Source organism: Bos grunniens, chromosome 5 (genome assembly GCF_055505025.1).
Source record: "Bos grunniens cultivar Pamir isolate PY7600 chromosome 5, Bosgru_T2T1.0, whole genome shotgun sequence".
In the NCBI taxonomy this organism is placed as follows: domain Eukaryota; kingdom Metazoa; phylum Chordata; class Mammalia; order Artiodactyla; family Bovidae; genus Bos; species Bos grunniens.
Genome location: NC_141169.1, coordinates 66852343 through 66874910, shown reverse-complemented (window position 1 = coordinate 66874910; position 22568 = coordinate 66852343). Strand labels below are relative to the sequence as shown.

At 35.0% G+C, this 22568-nt stretch overlaps 1 protein-coding gene across 5 annotated transcripts in view; it reads left to right on the top strand.

The window, feature by feature from the left end:
• Positions 1 to 22568, top strand: part of WASHC3 (WASH complex subunit 3) — a 58666-nt gene that overhangs the window by 8471 nt on the left and 27627 nt on the right. For 2 of the 5 annotated variants that reach the window (XM_086401033.1, XM_086401035.1), the window contains exon 5: positions 3672 to 3779. The exons of 1 other annotated variant lie outside the window; for it this stretch is intronic. In XM_086401033.1, coding sequence (XP_086257159.1) covers positions 3672 to 3779 — 108 coding nt within the window. Of the gene's footprint in view, positions 1 to 3668; positions 3780 to 22568 lie in introns of all 5 variants that reach the window. 2 more of the 5 variants (XM_086401032.1, XM_086401034.1) reach the window with 1 other exon arrangement.

The window sequence follows — 22568 nt, the reverse complement described above, 5'->3', positions numbered from 1 at the left end:
TGCTTCATCTGTCTTTTTTTGTCACTGAAGTGAATTCCAGGCATCATGTCTTTTCACCCATGTATAATTCCCTGAGCATCTGTGAAAAGTTCTGACATTTTCTTGTATAACCACAGTGCCTTTATCATATACAGTATAATGAGCAGTAATTCCCTGATAATATCTAACTCTTTGTTACCAAAACTCTGCTCCATGGGCCAGCAACCTACCTGAGAACTTGTTAGAAATACAGAATCTCAGGTTCTACCCCAGACCCACTGAGTCAGAATTTTCATTTTAACAAGATCCGTATGTGATTTGAAGGCTCTTGAAATTTGAGAGGTCCTAATCTAAGAAACACCACTTGTCTAAAAAAGTGTGTTTGGGGAGTTGATTTGTTCAAATCAACATCCTTGTAAGGCCCACACTCTGTTTGGCTCTTATGTTTTAATGTTCATTTATGCTCTGTATAAATTTAAATTGTGTATTACTTTTTATTTCAAGAAATAAAAATTCTTCATTGTTTAAGAATAATCACTAGTGTATCTTAGTGAGGTATTAAAATCCAAAATAAAATAATCACTAAAATGGTGGCCTAACAAGTAATACCAAATAAACAGACTTCCTATGTATATGGAATTTTGCATTTGTACCTGGAGGTACTTTTTATGGGATATCTTTTAGATCATAATAACGTTGACCGTGATTATAATACCTCCCATATAAAGGTTTCTGACTGTATGTGTGGTGTGTTAAGTGCTTTTTATAAATTAACTCATTTAATTCTCACAACAGCCCTATGAAGTAAATACTTTTATCAGTTCTGTTAATACTTTACAGATATGTCAAATGAGGTGCACAGAGGTTAACTTGTTGAAGGTCAGACAATAAATGTAAGAGCTAGAATTTTTACCCAAACAATCTGGTGTCAAGAATCCTATCTCTTATCTGCTACACTGCACTGTCTCTAGCACCTGTGTTGAACTCATAAAACATAACCCACTTCAGTATTCTTGCATGGAAAATTTCATGGGCAGAGGAGTCTGACGGGCTACAGTCCATGGGATCACAGAGTCAGCCACAACTGAGCAACTGAGCACATGTGGTCTAAGGCTCTGTGTGGGAGGAGCCATATATTTAGAAATATTGTATATTTGGCAGATGAATTAGATGACCGTTTACTTAACAGTTAGGGCTTCCCTGATAGCTCGGTTGTAAAGAATCCACCTGCAATGCAGGAGACCCCGGTTTGATTCCTGGGTTGGGAGGATCTCCTGGTGACAGGAAAGGCTACCCACTCCAGTATTCTGGCCTAGAGAGGTCCATGGGGCCGCAAAGAGTCGGACACAACTGAGTGACTTTCACTTCACTTCATTTTACTTAACAATTAGGTATTAGAAAATTTAACATCCATTTAATTAATATAACAAATTCCATTGTGATGATCACTGGAATATATATAATATACAAAAATAAATTCAAATGTTTAGAGGAATTTAACTTTACAAGGTTTGATCAATTAAAGATGAACCATCCTTTTTCTAAAACAAGGCATATGTAAAAACTATTACATGTTTCCATTCTACCTAGTAGTTATTCTTTGGTGGATACTAACCATTATTATATTTCTGTAAATTTATAAAATGGTATCTGACTTTCAGTATTAACTTTTCCAGGTGTTACTGTGCACGCCTGTATATAATATGTATTTAAAACTTGTGCAGTTGTGTTGGTCTTGCCTGTTTAAAGTCTCAAAAAATTGATTATGAGTAATCACAACTGAATTATCTAAAATTCAGAATTACTTAATATTCTAGCAATTTTATTGAAAAATAGTTATTAATTCATTTGGAGGATATATGAAGTGCTGTTGGCTTCCTGAATTTAAAAAATGTGGTAAAGTTGTGTATTGATTGGCTTAATATAATTGTTCAGCATGTTCTTAATATTGAAATCAACTTTTTATTTCTCTTCATTGTTTCTAATTGGTATATTTTATGTAAAATATTTTGAAATGGACTGAAGTATTGCTTAACACAGAATTTCCATTGACATTACAGTCAACTTGCTTATCAATTAAAAGATAATCATGAACTTTTTTTTAAATCATCCATTCATTGCAATCTCCAGTCTGTATATGAGTCAAAGACCCAAGGTTTGCATACTGATTTTTCTGCACCTTTAATTTCATGGTTCAGATCTTATCATTACTCACAGGAGAACATCTAATTGTACAGATTGAGATTAATTTGAGAATAAAATGAAGGACAGTTGAGAGATATGATAGAAGATTTAATGGGTCATACAAATAGCAAAGGTGTAAGACCTGATATAATTAAACCTTGTTGAGCTCTTGGTTATTAGGCTAAAGTTAAAGGCTGAGTTTTAAAATCCAGTGGTCTTATATGTAATTACCATTTGCTGCATTGTGCTATTGTATGAGTTTATTGTCCTTATTTTTTTAAAAGCATACATGGGTCTTGTTGAAATTTTTTGTTTAATTAAATGTTTTGGACGTTTTGTAATTAATGTATTTTGCAGATGGATGTGTATATGTATATACATATTTACACACACACACACACACACACATATGCACTTTTGTACACTTGACACTGTCGTATAACTGGAGTAACCTAAAGAATTTGGGGATATTTTACTTGCTTCAGCATTTAAAAGAGATTTAATTTATATTTGAATTATCTGGCGAAAAACCTTAACATATAATTTATATTCTAATAACTAGGAATACCGAAAGATTTTTTTTATTTATTTATTTACACTTCAACAGAGATATGCTTCAACAGACATAAAATTGATATCATTCAGTTAAGGAATGTTAATGCTAACATACAGTAAGTCACTAAGTAGACTTACTATAAATGTTTAGGTTAATAGAAAAATCAAGAATTATATACAGTCTTGGCTTTGCACTTAAATGAAGATAGGATTCCAGTTTGGACGAGTTACTGTTTACACGGTACCATGCAAAGTTGAGAACTGTCTATATGATGAAACCATTTTGATCCAAAAAGACCATTCCCCATTATTCTTCATTATAAGTAGTATTTATAATCTTAACCACTCTTTGGAGAATATTAATAATTCCATCAGTAGCTGAAATATATATAAACATAATTTTGTTTGACAAATGAGCTTCTCTTCCACAAATTCTCCAGGCCTTGCCTTTAGAGATGTTAGAATAGCCATATCCACTTAGAACAAGATTATTCAATGAATGAGAAGTATAATTGTGTAGATGGTATAGATACCTAGAAAACCGATTTTCTGTCCACTGGAGTTGAACAATTGACAAATCAAATAGCTTTACTAGCTTTATTAAAAGTTTTATTAAAATAATAGGTCCATAAATAATTCATGTTTTGTATCCATACTCAAGGGACAAATAAAGCAGAATTTTAATTTTTAATGCCTTGAATATGTTTGCACTTTTATGGGAACAATATAGTGTTGACATTACATGTAACTTCCTCTGCAATCATATTTAAGTATTTGTAAATATTTGGAAACATATATCCTATAATTAAATTATTGGTATTTAAATTTAGAAATATGATTTTTTCTGATATTGTTTGCTTTAGAATAATAAAAAGAAACATCCCTTTTAAGTAACATGATGGACCCCTTTTGTGAATTGTCTAAAGATTTATACACCATGCTCTCTACAGCAGAACAGTTTACAAGACTCTGGACCACAGGAAAGTGAAGTAACACCAGAAAATATCTTAACTGTAGCCAAGGATCCAAGATATGCCAGATATCTCAAAATGGTTCAAGTGGTAAGCTGATTTGGTCTATCTTCTCTGTCTTGCAGCCTCCTTTGAAATTCTTAACCCTGGAGGTTTCATTGTTATTTTTTCAGTCTGAGAAAACTGCTAAACCAAGTGACCAAGTTTTCTGTCCTCTTACTTCTTTCCTATGTTTAATGAATGCCCTGATAAAGAGTAAGCAAAAGTCAAATCTTTCTAATGAAAACTGATCTCACACTTCAAAATTAGTATAGTTTGATATAGATTTATATAAACTTTTTGCCTTTCATAATCTTTGCAAATCTTGGGTGTATCAGATAGAAGAATGAAAGTGAATTATTCACTTAGTACATCATATGACTTTAGCTTAATTTCCTGTATTCTAACACATGGGTTTTTTGTGTATTTTTATTCTGAATTTCACCTATCAATAGTTTGGTTCACAGAAAAGAGCATAAGTTACTTGGCCATATAAAGTAATGCTTTTAATATTATGACTTGAGAATGGGTAATTTTTCTAAGAAATCATCATTACATGGTATGATGCAAAAAAATATAACACAATATTTGCTGTTTTGTAACTGCAGAAGTTAGTTTCTTTTCATTCCTGTAGAAAGTCCTATTACAGTAGTGGAAGGAGCTAACTGTCATTTTTCAGTTGATCAAAAAATTTAATGCTTTTGTAAAATTTTTGTTATCAGGCACAAGAAGTATACTAACATTAAATAAGAACAGTTTTGCTGACCTTGGCATTATCACCAAAATAATTTAAAAACAAAGACTATCTGACAACCAAAAAGAGTAGATTGGCTTATTTAGAAGCTACAGTGGTGACAATGGAGAGAAGAAAGTGCATTCACTTTTTCTAACTGTCAGAAGAAATGGCTTTGTCACTTTCAAAATTCTTCACTGGCAGTCACAACTCTGGGTTTTAGGCTTTGGGGAGAAAAAAACAGACTTTGGAGTGAAAATGTATAAATTTTTTAAACTAATAAAGATAAAATGGCACTAGTTTGAGTGTGAATCATGATGAATGAATTTTTAAAACTAGAACCGATGAAAGCTTAAGCTAAGCTTAAAATATGAACTGTTAAAAACTATGTCTTTGACTCTTTCAAACAAAAGAAAACTCAAAAGTTTTAGGGTAACTGTGAAAGGCTTTTTATTTAGTCTCTTCTTGCCTAACTGATATAATTAGGAAATAGTAAAATCTACTTTGTATCTGTAAGACTACCATGAAATATTTAATAAAAGACCCCATTTTAGGGTAACTGTTATATTCTTAATACATTGCCTCAAATTTTACAAGAATTTGAAAAACTCTCAATCTCCTTTTTCAGTGTAAATTCATTTCCATTTATTCCACAAATATTTATTAAACACTTGTTCTAAAGTACCATATTAACTATTGTCTAGATTTATTTGGCCAGCTAAGGTTTCCAGACACCACTTAACATTTTTATTTTTGTTGTTAATTACTTAGACAAGTTTCATTGTTTTTCAGAAGCTCATATATCATATGTTTGTATGTATATCTGTAAATGGATTCTTTACATATTCATTCTTCTAATCATATAGCTTATCATCTCACTAGGAATAACAGCCAAAGTCCTTCACAGGCCTGTGAGATCCTGTACAATTCAGCTCCCTTACTACCTTTTTAATCTCTTATCTTCACTCACTGTGCTCCAGCTCTATGGGCCTCCTTGGTGTATCTTAAATAAATCAATGGACAGTTGCCTAACTCAGGGCCTTTGCATCTGTTCTCTCTCCCTGAAACACTTTTTGCAAATATCTTTATCATTTTTTCCTTTTCTTACTTCAAATATTTGCAGAAATACTACCTTCTTTCTGGTCCCACTCCCTTGACTCCTTCCCAACTGTATTTTTCTTCATATGACCATTCAGTTATGTGCAAAATACTACATATTTTACATACATTATTGGTGTCTCTCCTGCTTCTAGAATATAAACTCCACAAGGGTGGGGGATTTTTCATTTACTTTGGTATTCCCAGAGCCTAGAACCGTACCAGACACATAGGATATACCTATGAATGAAAATGAAATGCCACTTTAACCTTTGATAGGTTTTGGTGATAGATTACTTTTTTTACACTAGCTCAGTGGTCTTCAGAGTAAGAAACTTTCTGGATACAGGTTGCTAGTTCCCACCCATTAAACGAGAATCTCTGTAGTTGAGACTTGGAGCCAGAGCATATGTGTTTTGGAAAATGCTCTTCTGATTAAGAACTGTTTACAAATATTTTACACTGTTTTATAACATCATTCAAGTAATTTTTATCTAAAAACATTTAAGAAGCAATAAATTGTTGTTTTTCTTATTTTTAAAACTATTTCCTTATTTCTTAAACTATTTTTTAAAATTAGTTTTTTAAACTATCTTATTCTATAGTGGTACCTGGCTCTTAGCTCAAGCCCATCCTTTTTGTTTGGTGTGGCCATGAGCAGGAGTTTAATTTCTTCTGCCTCAGTGTTTTTGCTGTTTTTAACCCAACATTCTTGATTTTGGTCCTCTGCCTCCTTCTGCCTTTGGTACGGGTGTTTCTAATTCCTAAACATTTCCAGGGTTCTGGAAGTGCTGCTTCTTTGTGGTATCCTCCTCTTCAGGCACATGGACTTGGCCTTCCTTTGCTCTGCTAAGTCATCATTCTTTTATCTGCTTTTAATTTCCATTTATTGTGGTTCATGGATGCCTCTTAGTCATTAAAATTGGAGTTCATGTTATTTCTTTTTTGCCTTAGTATTTGGGGGTAATAATTTTCAAGAAGAAAGCAGGGACCAACATCTTTGCTTTGAAATTATAAGTTCATCCAAGTTAAATTTAATTTTATTGTTTTTAGTTCATTGTGCCAACCTGTATCCCAGAACCTTATTACCCAACTTTTGTATCCTATTGCTCCCTGTCCTACATTTCATTCTTCAGACAAAACCACAAAACTTTCTCAATATAAGCTCCATGCTTTTCCACCTCTGAACCTCGATCCTCCTCTTGATCACTACCTGTCCAGATTCTACTCATCTGACACGTTCCTATGAACACTTTAGCTACATTACCTTGGATCCTGAACCCACTGACATACAAAGCCAGAGGTGATGTCTCCCTTCATTTATCTATTCAACCGCTTTATGTATTTTTTTTATTACTTCATATCTTGTTTCTCGATAATTTAAAAATATTTTTATCTACTGTGTTTAAAAGAAAATCATGAGCAAAAGACCTATGCCTTGACCAATCTTTATATTCACTTTAACACCTTGCCTATAAGGTTGCTCAATCAACATCTGTTTTTTTGTTGTTGTTCTTTTTTGTTTTTGTTTGACCACACTGAGTGGCATGTGGGATCATACTACCCTAGTCAGGGATCAAGCCACCACCTCCTGAAGTGAAAGTGTGGAGTCTTAACCACTGGACCACCAGGGAAGTCCCAGTATTTGTTGAATGTACTATTTTATCCTGCATAGTAACTCTTTCCCAATTTGTATCCCCTGGAAGTGTATAAATGTCCTATTTTTTCAAGTTATTGATTTAAAATATTTTATAGACCCAAACCAAAAATAGACCCTCAAGGTTGATGTGAACCTGCCTATCATTACTCTTCAGATGACAGTTACTAAGCTATCTATAAATCCACTATTTTTCCTGTCTCCTAAGAATACCATGAGTGACCTTCAAAATATCCAATTGCAGATGTAGCAACTTGTTTGACAGAGCCCAGAATTGTCTTTCATTGGCATGGTCACTCTAGATTTCTTGTCACTTCTGCATCATCATTTAGTTCTGGCTTTTTGTTTAAACTTAAGTATGAAATCATTAAATCAGTTCCCCTCATTGCTTCCTTTGTTGAAGGATGCAGTTTTCAACAGGGTAGCTTAGGAGTCTGTCAGATGCTCTGATTTGAATGAAATTAAAGCTGCCAGTACATATAAAGAGCTAATGTCACCTGCCCATCATGGTTGTATCTCATCCTTGTGTTTGTTTGCAACCTGTTTCAGGAAAACTTGACCTAAATCCTCCATCTGATCAGGTGACCAAAAAGTATGTCCCCTCTGGTAATACAGCCTTTACCTTTTTTTAACTTAGTTTGATGATTCCTTTATCCCATGTTCAAGAATCTCCAAGTAGTTTATATGAATTGGTTTAAAGGTATCTTCTGCCTTCCATTATATAACATTGTAACATACTCCTTTCAAATGTCAGTTGCCACTCATGAATTCCTTCCCACTAATGTTAGTCCCTAAAATTCACTTATTTGAAATTTCAAGTTTGCTATGTACAAATACACACACACACTTCTTTTTAGGTGGTTGGATTTGTTTTCTCTTTGTTTATATCTCTTAACTTCATAGTTCTTCTACTTTATTTTTCTCTCCTATGATGTTGTTACTGTTCGTAGTCTCAGAGTTGTAGTTGAGGAATTTTCTTATCCTTTGATATCAGTTTAAAGCCCCTTGATCATACCTGTGGGTCTTGCTAAGCATAATTTTGGTTCTTCTAAATTATTTAACACTTTTCCAAGAGTATAATCATTCTAGTGTCATAAGTCATCCCTGAAATATGATTCAGCAACATGTGCGTAGCTAGTTGTGTTTCCTTTATCATTGTCTTTACAAAACTATAGCTTTAAAGTACAATACCACCCTCCTTTAGAAAATACCTCACACAAGTGGAGAAGAGTCATTAGACACCCTTTGCAATCTGTGGCTTTGAATCCTTCAGTTTCTGTCATTAGCATGAGAATAATCTAGATAGCTTTGTATCTCTGTACTCCAGGATAGTAAATTACCTTCCTATTCTAAACAGTTGTTTATTCTTCCAAGATGATTCAGTTCCTTGACAGTGACTGAGAGCAAGGAATATAAGAAAGAAAAATAAATTTGATGTCAGAGCTTAACCCCAGCTAATTCTAGAGGGTAGCTTTATTAGAAATTATCTTATCAATACTAGAAAATGTTTCACTTTCCCAAGAACATTGTGGATTTTCATTAAAATGCCCATTTTTTCCTCAACTTCTGAGAGTAAGATTTTCTTGCTTATCCACTTACTAAAAATTTAGTTACTAACATAGAGAAAGACCATATCCGCATAATTCATCAAACGAGTTTTACTTTGTCTTATTGTTATGATCTTAAGTAGTTTGTCATTCACCATACACATTACTACATGTTATCAAAGCTGAATTTTAGAAGCCTGCATTCTGGAATTTAAGGAATTGTTTGTATCAAAAAAAGGAAAGAGAGCATGGTCTGCAGAAAACCTGTCTTTCTGAAAGAAATCTCTATATACCAACAGTAAAAATAAATCTATGCCTACGATCCCCAAAATAACCATTCTGTACTCAAAAGGGAGTTAACAGTGCCGCAGGACACTAATTTGAGGGCAGTAATATGATTTCTTTCGTTTTTAATTGTCTTTATATTTTTGTCATTTAAAATTTGAGTTACTGCTCCATAAGCAGTGTCATTTTTTTGTAAATTAATTTATTTTAATTGGAGGCTAATTACTTACAATATTGTAGTGGTTTTTGCCATACATTCACATGAATCAGCCATGGGTATACATGTGTCCCCCATCCTAAACCTCCCTCCCACATCCACCCTCATCCCATCCCTCAGGGTCGTCCCAGTGCACCAGCCCTGAGTGCCCTGTCTCATGGATCGAACCTGGACTGGCAATCTATTTCACATGTGGTAATACACATGTTTCAATGCTATTCTCTCAAATCATCCCACCCTCGCCTTCTCCCAGAGTCCAACAGTCTGCTCTTTACATCTGTGTCTCTTTTGCTGTCTCGCATATAGGGTCATCATCACCATCTTTCTAAATTCCATATATATGTGTTAGTATACTGTATTGGTGTTTTTCTTTTTTTTTTTCTTTTTTTTTTACTTTACAATATTGTATTGGTTTTGCCATACATCAACATGCATCTGCCACGGGTGTATACATGTTCCTCATCCTGAACCCCCCTCCCTCCTCCCTCCCCATACCATCCCTCTGGGTCATCCCAGTGCACCAGCCCCAAGCTTCCTGTATCCTGCATCGAACCTGGACTGGCGATTCGTTTCTTATATGATACTATACATGTTTTAATGCCATTCTCCCAAATCATCCCCCACCTCCCTCTCCCACAGAGTCCAAAAGACTGTTCTATACATCTGTGTCTCTTTTGCTGTCTCGCATACAGGGTTGTTGTTACCATCTTTCTAAATTCCATATATATGCGTTAGTATACTGTATTGGTGTTTTTCTTTCTGACTTACTTCACTCTGTATAACAGGCTCCAGTTTCATCCACCTCATTAGAACTGATTCAAATGCATTCTTTTTAATAGTTGAGTAATATTCCATTGTGTATATGTACCACAGCTTTCTTATCCATTCATCTGCCGATGGACATCTAGGTTGCTTCCATGTCCTGGCTATTGTAAACAACACTGTGATGAACATTGGGGTACACATGTCTCTTTCAATTCTGGTTTCCTTGGTGTGTATGCCCAGCAGTGGGATTGCTGGGTTGTATGGCAATTCTATTTCCAGTTTTTTAAGGAATCTCCCCACTGTTCTTCATACTGGCTGTTCTAGTTTGCATTCCCACCAACAGTGTAAGAGGGTTCCCTTTTCTCTGCACCCTCTCCAGCATTTATTGTTTGTAGCCTTTTTGATTGCAGCCATTCTGACCAGAGTGAGATGATAGCTCATTGTGGTTTTGATTTGCATTTCTCTGATAATGAGTGATGTTGAGCATCTTTTCATGTGTTTGTTAACCATCTCTATGTCTTCTTTGGAGAAATGTCTGTTTAGTTCTTTGGCCCATTTTTTAATTGGGTTGTTTATTTTTCTGGAATTGAGCTGCATGAGCTGCTTGTATAATTTTGAGATTAATTTTTTGTCAGTTGCTTCATTTGCTATTATTTTCTCCCATTCTGAAGACTGTCTTTACACCTTGCTTATAGTTTCCTTCGTTGTGCAAAAGATTTTAAGTTTAATTAGGTCCCATTTGTTTATTTTTGCTTTTATTTCCATTACTGTGGGAGGTGGGTCATAGAGAATCCTGCTGTGATTTATGTCGGAGGGTGTCTTGCCTATGTTTTCCTCAAGGAGTTTTATAGTTTCTGGTCTTATGTTTAGATCTTTAATCCATTTTGAGTTTATTTTTGTGTATGGTGTTAGAAAGTGTTCTCATTTCATTCTTTTACAAGTGGTTGACCAGTTTTCCCAGCACCACTTGTTGAAGAGATTGTCTTATCTCCATTGTACATAAGCAGTGTCTTATACCTGTAATCCCACATATACTGTTTCTCATCTTTTTCCAAAATCTTAATGCTTACTAGGCCCTCAACCCTCTTGTAATCTTTGCTTTTCCTTCCTTCCTGAATTATTACTTAGAACCATGCCATTCTCTCTCAGAAGACAGTGAGTGTGTTTCTCAAGCTCTTTAAGCTTCTCCATTTGTATAGAAGTTTGAATTTGCTGACTTCCAATGTAGTGATCACTTGGAAGACACAGAAAATCCTATAACTTACAAACACAAACTTAAAAAAAAAAAAAAAAATTCAGGCTTTCTGGGTATCAGGATGACTACAGTCTTTTCTGGCTTTCTTTGTAAGCTACCCTGGAAACTTCCTCTTCCCGTGTCCTAGATGTCTCCTGGAGTGTGCTGCTTTTATATTAATATTGGCCTTGCTTCTCTTGTCACGTCCCTGTAAATCCACTTTAGAGATGCGGTAATTAAAACTACTTAATTAATATAAACTGCTTTAAACAGAAGCCAACAGAGTCTTTGAAAAATCACAAGTACCAATGCACAGGGAAATAAACGGTACCTTGCTTTTTAGTCTCATTTGTTTTTTCTTTCCCCCCTGGATTACTGCCTTCTGTGAGATACAAGAATGACTACAGTTCCAGGAACCAGTTACCTCTGAGACCATTCACGTGCCTCCGAGGACACCCAGATCTTTACGCTGTACTTCCGGATGCATCACGCTATACTTTCTTAGCTTTGTCACGCAATCCCACGTGACCATATTCTGACCATATTGCCTCTTAAGATCTCAGTCCCTTCATTCATAAAACGATATCTAAAGTTCTTTCTAGATTTTTGACCCATTAATTGATCTCCAAATTGGATCTCATTATTAAAGAATGTTCCTAGAACACCTGCTGGCTTTTTCTGATTTTTTTTTTTTTCCTTTTAAAGGAAGTTTTGCACAAGATTTTTCAGTGAGTAATATTGTTGTGTTCCAAATGTGGCACATAATTGATTCTGATTTAACGTTTGTTGTCATAATAGTGCAGCGCAAGTCTTTACTAAATTACATATTGCATTTATAACTTAACTGGAATTGTGTGCCTAGATCACTTTTCCAACAATTCCCCCCTTTTTTTACTGGTAGAGCTTGGTGAATACTTTGCCAGTAATAAATTGTTCATTGGGAAAATCCGACTTCCACATTAAGAAGCTAATGACTTGTATTTTTTGAAACCGTATTTGCCAAAACAGTCTCTTCGGACACTTAGTTTTTTTTTGTTTTTTTTTTTTAACCTCTGTTTTCTTTGGCTGGCTTTAAATGTGAATTGAATAATCTCCTTGGTTCTGGTGGTTCTGATGTATCTGTTGCCAGCCTGGATGTTGGCCTGGGGAAATGTGACTTCCATTACCTAAGGAAAGCATCTCCAACTGATTCTTAAAATGTGCATCAAGAAATTATACACCTTGGACCTGGGGAAACTAATCAAGCATAAAGTAGAATGCTTTTTAGGTAAGGCATAGGTTTTTAAGAGTGGCTCAGGGCTTTAAAACCTCATTTGTGATATGACCTCCATGTGACTTCCTATGGTGTAGAGAGTTCCAGGATAGGTTTCTCATCACTGATTAACAATATAGTCAAAAGGAGAAGCTGCTGGTTCATATGTAGTCAAAGGTATGGAAAGCAGTATTGCAGATGTAGTTTTAACAACTCTATATCACTTTAAAAAAATTTCTAATTCTGTAGGTATTTTAATATGTGTTTTGTTTCCTTTATAATAGCTAAAGTTTACTGATCAGTATCAAGGTCAACATTTTTTCATTACAAAAAGGTTTAGGGGCAGACAGTTTTCTCTGGTGTTTTAGTATCACACTGTTCATTGAAGGTAAAAGCTGGCATGGACAGTGACTGATTACCCACACATATGAATGTAGATAAAGAAAAGATAAAAGTGAACATATTTGTCTGTTTAATTGTGTAATTTAGCCAACTTTGAAAATGGAAAAGGGAAAATATTTTTCCTTCCCAGTTTCATTTCCATTTGACTGTAATTTTCTTCCCATTTGAAATAAAGAAGCAAAGCTTAGCAGAATGATAAACCGCATGAGTAGTTACTTTGAGTTGACATAAGTAGAACTCAGGGCTTTCTAGGTGGCGCAATGGTAAAGAATCCACCTGCCATTGAAGGAGACGGTTCGATCCCTGGGTCAGGAAGATCTCCTGGAGAAGGAAATGGCACCCCACTCCAGTATTCTTGCCTGGGAAATCACACGGACAGAGGAGCCGGATGGACTGTAGTCCATGGGGTCTATAGGCAAAGATGTGGACACAACTGAGCACTGAGCATACACAATGGAGCTCAGTGACCACAGTCGTCCTGTTTCCTCTACATTCTGTCTTTCATCAAACCTAAGAAAGATTGGATAAAGACTTTTCCTAAGCTAATGTGACAATTAGCTGCCAGTGGAGAGCCCCTGAGGTAACAACCCATCCTTTGCCATGGCCTGAGTAATTAGAAAACCTAGAACAGGTACTTTTTATTGTATTTGGCAAAGAAAAAAAAAAGCGCTACTGAAATTACTTATTCTCAGATAAAGTCAGTGAACCAGCCTCTAAGGAAACCACATGTAAAGAATTATCATGCCAGTTTTCCAGATTACGATTTTTCAATATTTTGGCTGTTTTTTGAATCCTTCCCATGTTGTCTTGAAATTGAAAGTTTGGAAGGTCAGAACCAGTCTTGCCATGTACACATTTAAAGTTAAGAAATTTTGCTTTTATGATGTATTTGCTCTTATGTTCATTCCTTGCTATTTTATTTTTCTTACATGTTTTTGTTAGAGCAGTAAACAACAGTATTGCTAAATTCACGTTTGAAATTTCTTGCTTTTCCTTATGTATCTGTTTTCCTGATTTCTTGTTTTCCTTAGAACACTGAAGGGAATGCATGTAGTGGGCAGAGACTACTAAGTTGAATGGTTGTCAGTATCCATTTGGTGATTCACCTGCCTTGGTGCTTATCTGTTCCTCCTATAATCTTCACTAATACCACTTTTGCCCATAACCATACAGCTCAGAATGTTAATGCTTGCATATTTTTTCATTATAGCTGTCCTTGTGTAGCCTTCAGTTGCCATGAAAGTATTGATTTCAATAATTTGTTTATGGGAACTAGTTGTTTAACCATAACTATTTTTATTTATGGTGTTTATAATCTCTAGAAATATATACATGTTTTGAACTGTATACTTCAGGAGGGTTTAGAATTCTTAGTCATATTTGATGAATGGTCACACACCAACAAGTTGATCTACACAGATGTCTATCCCCTGTAGAGTTGTAGAGGGTTATTTGGCTGCTGTATGAATTCTTTGTTTTTTAGTAATGTATCAGATAATTTGAATTAGTGTAAATAAAAACTTTTTAAAGGAGGAATAAGTGCCACATAAGAGAATTGGGAACACACAATAATCCTCTTTTAAAAATAATTGATAAGGTAATAAATTTAGGTTTTTTTTTAACAGTAGATATGAAAAGATTATATTTCTGTAAGAATTTATTCTCCACATCATATTTTGTATCTTCAGTCTCATAAGTAAAATAATTCAGGTAATGTGTGGGACAGCTTATCTGAAACAGTTCTTTCAGATTTAATTCCTTGTTTCAGTTTATTTATTTTGCTAAGCAGCAATAAACTTTTCTTCATCTGTGTTACATTCATTATAACACCAGAATAGTACACAAAAGAAAGAAAAAGAAGTAGAAGTAAGCAATCTAATACAGGGGAGAGAATTTTTAGAGAATAAGCTTAGTTCAGTTCAGTCGCTCAGTGGTATCCGACTCTTTGCGACCCCATGAATCATAGTACGCCAGGCCTCCCTGTCCATCACCATCTCCCGGAGTTCACTCAAACTCACGTCCATCGAGTCGGTGATGCCATCCAGCCATCTCATCCTCTGTCGTCCCCTTTTCCTCCTGCCCCCAATCCCTCCCAGCATCAGAGTCTTTTCCAATGAGTCAGCTCTTCGCATGAGGTGGCCAAAGTACTGGAATTTCAGCTTTAGCATCATTCCTTCCAAAGAACACCCAGGGCTGATCTCCTTCAGAATGGACTGGTTGGATCTCCTTGCAGTCCAAGGGCCTCTCAAGAGTCTTCTCCAACACCACAGTTCAAAAGCATCAATTCTTCAGCACTCCGCTTTCTTCACAGTCCAACTCTCGCATCCATACATGAGCACTGGAAAAACCATAGCCTTGACTAAATGGAACTTCTGCTTTTCAATATGCTCTCTAGGTTGGTCATAACTTTTCTTCCAAGGAATAAGGGTCTTTTAATTTCATGGCTGCAGAGGATAAGCTTAAGGTAGTTTTAAATTTAGTAGGAATTTCCTTTAAAAAGTTTTTTAGGGATTTTTTTAAGTGATATATAAATGGGAAACAATAAAGACCAGGGGATTTAGCAGAAAAATATTTTTATCTTTTGACTTCATATCTTTCATTCCAACTAATATAAACAACTCCTTAACTCTTACGATAGAAGTTGTGACAGAAAGAACAGTACGCCGCTATTAAAGTTCATAAGGAAGCTTTTGAAGATTTACTAAGAATGACAGTTTTTATATTTGCTGAAATGTGTGGTATGGTTCTTTTACTCTGAAACCAACTATAATTTGGGTATTTTTTAGTTACCCAGCTGATTTCCCCATCTGTGTTTTTTCCTGCTGACCACCTATGACAGAAGTAAGGGCCCTCACATAAAAGTTTTACAGATTGGTAAGGAGGAAATAATAGTAATGTAAATTAAGTAGTTTCTTACTCTTTTTAGAAATATTGTGATTTTCACCTTAATTATAAAGAAGTTGTCTAAGATGTGTAAATTAATGGGAGAAAAAGTAAAGACCAGAGAAGCAAACGAGATTTAATAACTAAATGGGCTCACCTCAGGTAGGATAAAGTGTCATAGAGGTTTTAGAGACCATCAACTTGAGGAAAGCATTTTTTTTTTAAAGTTTATTTACTGGCTGTGTTGGGTCTTTGTCATCCTGTATGGGATCTTTATTTGCGACATGTGGGATCTAGTTCCCTGACCAGGGATCAAACCTAGGCCCACTGCACTGGGAAATGGAGTCTTAGCCACTGGACCACCAGGAAAGTCCCAGGAAGGCACTTTTAGTACCACACTCCAACAAGGATCTCAGCATAAGCATTCACAAGGAGGTGGTCAGTCCTAGTATAGAAGATAATTTGTCTTGAATTGATAACATCATTTGTGAATTAATTTTTTGGTAAGTATTATGCTACAATTTGGAGAAAATGCTAATATTAACTATGTTTTAAAGGGAAATAAAGTAGATTTTAAAATACTGAATTTTATTGGGGAAAAAATGAAAGTTATCTTTACCTGAAGATATCTACCTCTTTTGTATACTTAATACTGAAGTTTTAAAAAAAAAATTCCAGAGGTACCTATATTTTACCAAAGTTTTTCATAAGACAGCATCCTAACTTCTCTCTTCTTGTTCTTTTTCTAGCCCAAGTTCATGAATGACTTTCATTCAGTTGGTTGGTTAGACCATGTGCTGATGACCAATTGATTCAGTCCCTTTCGTTGTGGTTCTGAACCCACATAGAATGCCTCATCTTTGTCATCTTTCTTTGAATGCATCACTAGGAGCACTGAATGAAAGACTCCTGAAACACTAATTCAAACACATTACCACTATGAGACTATTCGGAAGTAAATATTCTGTGATTTTGATCAGTAGAATATCCTTATAATTAACTACTAAGAATTCTGGTATGTGTATAGCTTTTATTACCATATTTGCAGGTATTTCATTGAGTCCTTTTTAATAGGCATGTATAATAATGTTTTCAAAAACTGAACAGGAGTCCATCTGAATTTATTACACTTTTAAGCAACAAATTCCAAAATGATTTGCTATAGAAGTTCTTTTGACGTTTTTAATTGCTTGAAAGCAAAAGTATAATTAAATTTAGAAAATGCTATTAATACATATTTCAGAGAACAAAAATCACTTGAGTGAAATTAGGGATTGTAGTGTAGCTGACGTTTATAATGGAGTTATAGCATTAATTGACCTAACAAAGCAAGACTTCAAATTATAGATATTATCATTGCATTGTAATGAAGGGGGGAAATTGAGTCTTCCACAGAGTACTGTGACATCAACAATTACTTGAGTACAAAGAAAACAGCATGTGCTTTTTTGGTCATTACACCTAATAGTTACCATATTACAGGAGTATCCTGGGGGAAAATCAACACATGAGGAAATCGATACAGCTGTATTGTGAATTATCTCATGATAATATATCCCTCAGTTTTTGAAATAATTTCTTTAAGGGTTTTTCTTGATAGGCATTTAGGTTAACTTTAGTTCACATTTCTAAAAGCTATAGATGGAACTGCTAACGTATTTATTTTATGAATGAAGTAATAATAACTGCTTGGGCCTTGGTCATCATGGCTGGTGTCATTTTTGTCCATTTTATCGTGTGATTTGTTCTTACATCTTTAAAGATAGCTGATGGGCAGTCAGTGGGAAACACTTTCTCACTGGGATAATAATCACTTGAGATAATCACTGAAAAAGAAATTACTCTTTAGCTCCATAGAAACCACTGTATTTAGTGCTAGTCAAGATTTGTAAAGAAGGAAATGTCAACCCACTCCAGTGTTCTTGCGTGGAGAATCCCAGGGATGGGGGAGCCTGGTGGGCTGCCGTCTATGGGGTCGCACGAGTCGGACACGACTGAAGTGACTTAGCAGCTTAGCAAGATTTTTGAGCCTCTTCTTTGACCATATTTTTAGGTTCAAATTAATGATCCTTGGTGGCAGCAGTATGAGAGTTAATATCAGCATCATAGCATTTTCTAAATCTGTACATCATTAGAAATGAAGCTTGCTTTTTTTTAGATAGCCATCATCCATTTTACAGTGATTAAGATAAGAGATTTATTTAAATAAATTTTATATCCCTTCATGGAAAGCTTTCACAAGGAGATAATTGAGCATGTAATTGTTTTTATGTTATTTGTTCAGTAAACATTTATTATCTATTATATAGACTACTTCACCTAAAATTTATATTCTAAATGTAATACCTTATATTGCATATAATGGAATAGATATTTTAAATACAGCACTATTGAAAATCAGAAGGCAAAGGAATGGTTGAATCCATTTACCTAAATTAAAATTTAAGTAAACACAGCCTGATTGGAGGACTGGCTGCTTTTTTCTAACCCATAGCATTTTTTCAATTCCTACTCACTCCCTCTTCCTTCCCATAACAAAAAGTACCATCTACCTATCAACTCCATAGATCCTTATTGTTTACCTAAATAAGAGATAACATATTTTCCATCTTTCATAACTGAATTGTGATACAAGCTCATAAACTGAGAGGAAAAAACGTGAAAATATGTATATTATTATTTTTAAAAAGGAAAATCATTTATTTCTGTTAGATTGAGTAAGAGGGTTATTTTTTTCCCCTCCCTCTTCTAATCTAAAACTGTAGGAGAATTTCAGCAGGATTTATAAAGGAATTTAGTATCTTGGTTTTCATTAACATAATAATAAATAGATGTAAATACTGGCAGTCCTATAATCCTCCCAACAGTTTTTGTGATATAAGAAAGTAGTGTTTAACTATTAGTATTGCCATCATAATTTCATTAGTGTGGCTTTTTTACACACTTTCTCCAGTGACGCAAATACAGACATGATTTTTTGGAACATCAGGCTTATGGCTGCCTTCTCTCTTCTTCATTACTTATGTTGGACAAACTATCATTATCACTTGCCAAAAATAATCCCACAGTTTAGTAGACTTCAGTTTTGAGGTCTCTCATGTCCTCCTTAGACCACCAGTAGCTTTGTCTTTTGGAGATCAGAAATTGGACGCTTCTTTTTGATGTCTAACAAGCCAGACTGTTTCTTAACCTCCAAGGAAGAATATAGCAAAACAACATTTTCTAAGCAACATCTCTGGAAACATAGCAGCAAATCTCTTTGAAATAGATTGTTTGGAACATAGGCCAAATTATTTTTGTATTGCGCTTTAATCAGATTTGTGTTAAGGTAATGATAATAGAAAAGTCTTTAATATAGGGTAAGATAGTTGTATGTATTTTTCTTTATATTCATATACAGAAATGACTAAAGATGCACCAAATTTTGATAATAGCTATATTCTCATAATGTAACCAGTTTTAAGAAACTAAGGATAAAATACAGAGCTTACAGATTCAGGCTTCTCTTATTCTTATACTATAACCATTTCCAGGAAACTAATGTTAAAATAGGAAGCTTTTCTAGTTTTACCAACTTCTCTGTTCCCCATTTCTCCCTTTCCACCCACTACCTCCCCTCTCCAATCCCGTAACACACTTACTCTGCTGTATTTTAGGAAACTTTTTTTTCAATCCTCATTTCTCCTCCCTTCTGTTTTCTCGGCTTTATAACTTATTTATATAACCTTTCCAATGATATCCTGTGGATTATGCTAAATTATAATAAATAAATCATGTAGTTGAGTTTCAAAGGCCTTATACCATCAAACCATAGTTAATAAAAACTGAAAGTTTTTTTAAAGTATGACCTTAACTCTGCTCTTTTCCCATTTCTCCCTAGCAATTCAGTGTTTTTTATGCAGTGTTTCAAACTCCTAACTTTCCCTGTTATACAAAAGAGTTGAGTGGCATTTAAATTATCAAGTAAAAATTTCCAAACTTGTATTTCAAGTGATCAGCTTTCTCCTCTACTGTTAAATAATTTTTATTAAAAAGTTATTATTAAGTACATTTTATTTCAAAATCTTTCAAGTCTTAGCTCCAGGTAATATATTTTTAAAGTCGTGCAAGTTTTAATCTTGAGCATACTTTATTCCAAATGTTAGAGTCTGTTTACACTGGATGCCCTAAAGCAAGTAATTGCCTTTTTTCTCCCTATCTTTCATTTATCCTTAAACCTCATAAGCTAGCAAAAGATCCAAAATTTTGTCTTCTATCTCCTTTGTCTTCTAAACCTACCATATTTCACTTTGCAGAATACCTTAAAAGATTGCCCCATGGAACAGTATTGTTTTGAGAAGTATGGTTTTGAAGAGAATTCTATAATGATGCTATTTATTTTCATCCATCTAGTATTTAGGATGCATTAAAGTATCTGTTGCTATCAGAGTCTTAATAGATTAGATATAACAAATTTATAATATAAAATGTAGCAGTTATGAAGGTGAATATGTAGATGGGCCGGTAAATGGCAGCCTTGCCTCTTCCACAAGAGAGTCTTCCTGGTAACCTGTGAATCTGAAAGCCTTTGCTTTCCCAGCCTCCTCTAACCTAGCAAGCTGTAGAGACCTCAACTTTTTCTCCTCCATAGCCAAAATAAGAGATTATAGTTGTAGAAGGCATCTCTGACTCTTGCTATAGCTCTCTTTTCTGGGCTTTTTTTCTTTTTAAGTGAGGATTAAATTTTTTAATACATTTTCTGATTTTAAAAATAAGGATTGTAATTAAAAATAATTTGAACTTAATTTGGCAAGATCTGTCCCACTTCTTTCCCATTCTGTTGTTTTCCTCTATTTCTTTGCATTGATCTCTGAGGAAGGCTTTCTTATCTCTCCTTGCTGTTCTTTGGAACTCTGCAATCAAACGGTATATCTTTACTTTTCTCCTTTGCCTTTCGTTTCTTTTCACAGCTATTTGTTAAGGCCTCCTCAGACAACCATTTTGCCTTTTTGCATTTCTTTTTCTTGGGAATGGTCTTGATCACTGCCTCGTATACAGTGTCACAAACCTCTGTCCATAGTTCTTCAGGCACTCTGTCTGTCAGATCTAATCCCTTGAATCTATTTCTCACTTCCACTGTATAATTGTAAGAGATTTGAGTTAGGTCATACCTGAATGATCTAGTGGTTTTCCCTACTTTCTTCAATTAAGTCTGAATTTGTCAATAAGGAGGTCATGATCTGAGCCACAGTCAGCTCCTGGTCTTGTTTTTGCTGACTGTATAGAGCTTCTCCATCTTTGGCTGCAAAGAATATAATCAATCGGATTTTGGTATTGACCACCTGGTTATGTCCATGTGTAGTCTTCTCTTGTGTTGTTGGAAGACAAAGTTTGCTATGACCAGTGCGTTCTCATGGCAAAACACTACTAGCCTTTGCCCTGCTTCATTCTGTACTTCAAGGCCAAATTTGCCTGTTACTCCAGGTATTTCTTGACTTTCTACTTTTGCATTCCAGTCAACTATAATGAAAAGACAAGAGATCTCTTCAAGAAAATTGGAGATACCAAGGGAACATTTCATGCAAAGATGGGCTCAATAAAGGACAGAAATGTTATGGACCTAATAGAAACAAAAGATATTAAGAAGAGGTGGCAAGAATACACAGAAGAATTATACAAAAAAAGATCTTCATGACCCAGATAACCACAATGGTGTGATCACTCACCTAGAACCAGATATCCTGGAATGTGAAGTCAAGTGGCCTTAGGAATCATCATTACAAACAAAGATAGTGGAGGTGATGGAATTCCAGTTGAGCTATTTCAAATCCTGAAAGATGATGCTGTGAAAGTGCTGCACTCAATATGCCAGCAAATTTGGAAAACTCAGCAATGGCCACAGGACTGGAAAAGGTCAGTTTTCATTCCAACCCCAAAGAAAGGCAATGCCAAAGAATGCTCAAACTACCACACAATTGCACTCATCTCACACGCTAGTAAAGTAATGCTCAAAATTCTCCAAGCCAGGCTTCAGCAATGCATGAACTGTGAACTTCCAGATGTTCACGCTGGTTTCAGAAAAGGCAGAGGAACCAGAGATCAAATTGCCAACATCCATTGGATCATCGAAAAAGCAAAAGAGAGTTCCAGAAAAACATCTACTTCTGCTTTATTTATTACACCAAAATCTTTGACTGTGTGGATCAGAACAAACTTGAAAATTCTTAAAAGAGATGGGAATACCAGACCACATGATCTGCCTCTTGAGAAATTTGTATGCAGGTCAGGAAGTACCAGTTAGAACTGGACATGGAACAACAGACTGGTTCCAAATTGGGAAAGGAGTTCGTCAAGGCTGTATATTGTCACCCTGCTTATTTAACTTATATGCAGAGTACATCATGAGAAATGCTGGACTGGATGAAGTACAAGCTGGAATCAAGATTGCTGGGAGAAATATCAATAACCTCAGATATGCAGATGACACCACACTTATGGCAGATAGGGAAGAAGAACTGAAGAGCTTCTTGATGAAAGTGAAAGAGGAGAGTGAAAAAGTTGGCTTGAAATTCAGCATTTAGAAAACTAAGATCATGGCATCTGGTCCATCACTTCATGGCAACTAGATGGGGAAACAATGGAAACAGTGACAGACTTTTATTTTGCGGGAGCTCCAAAATCACAGCAGATGGTGACTGCAGCCTTGAAATTAAGACACTTGCTTCTTGGAAGAAAAGTTATGACCAACCAAGACAGCATATTAAAAAGCAGAGACATTACTTTGCCAA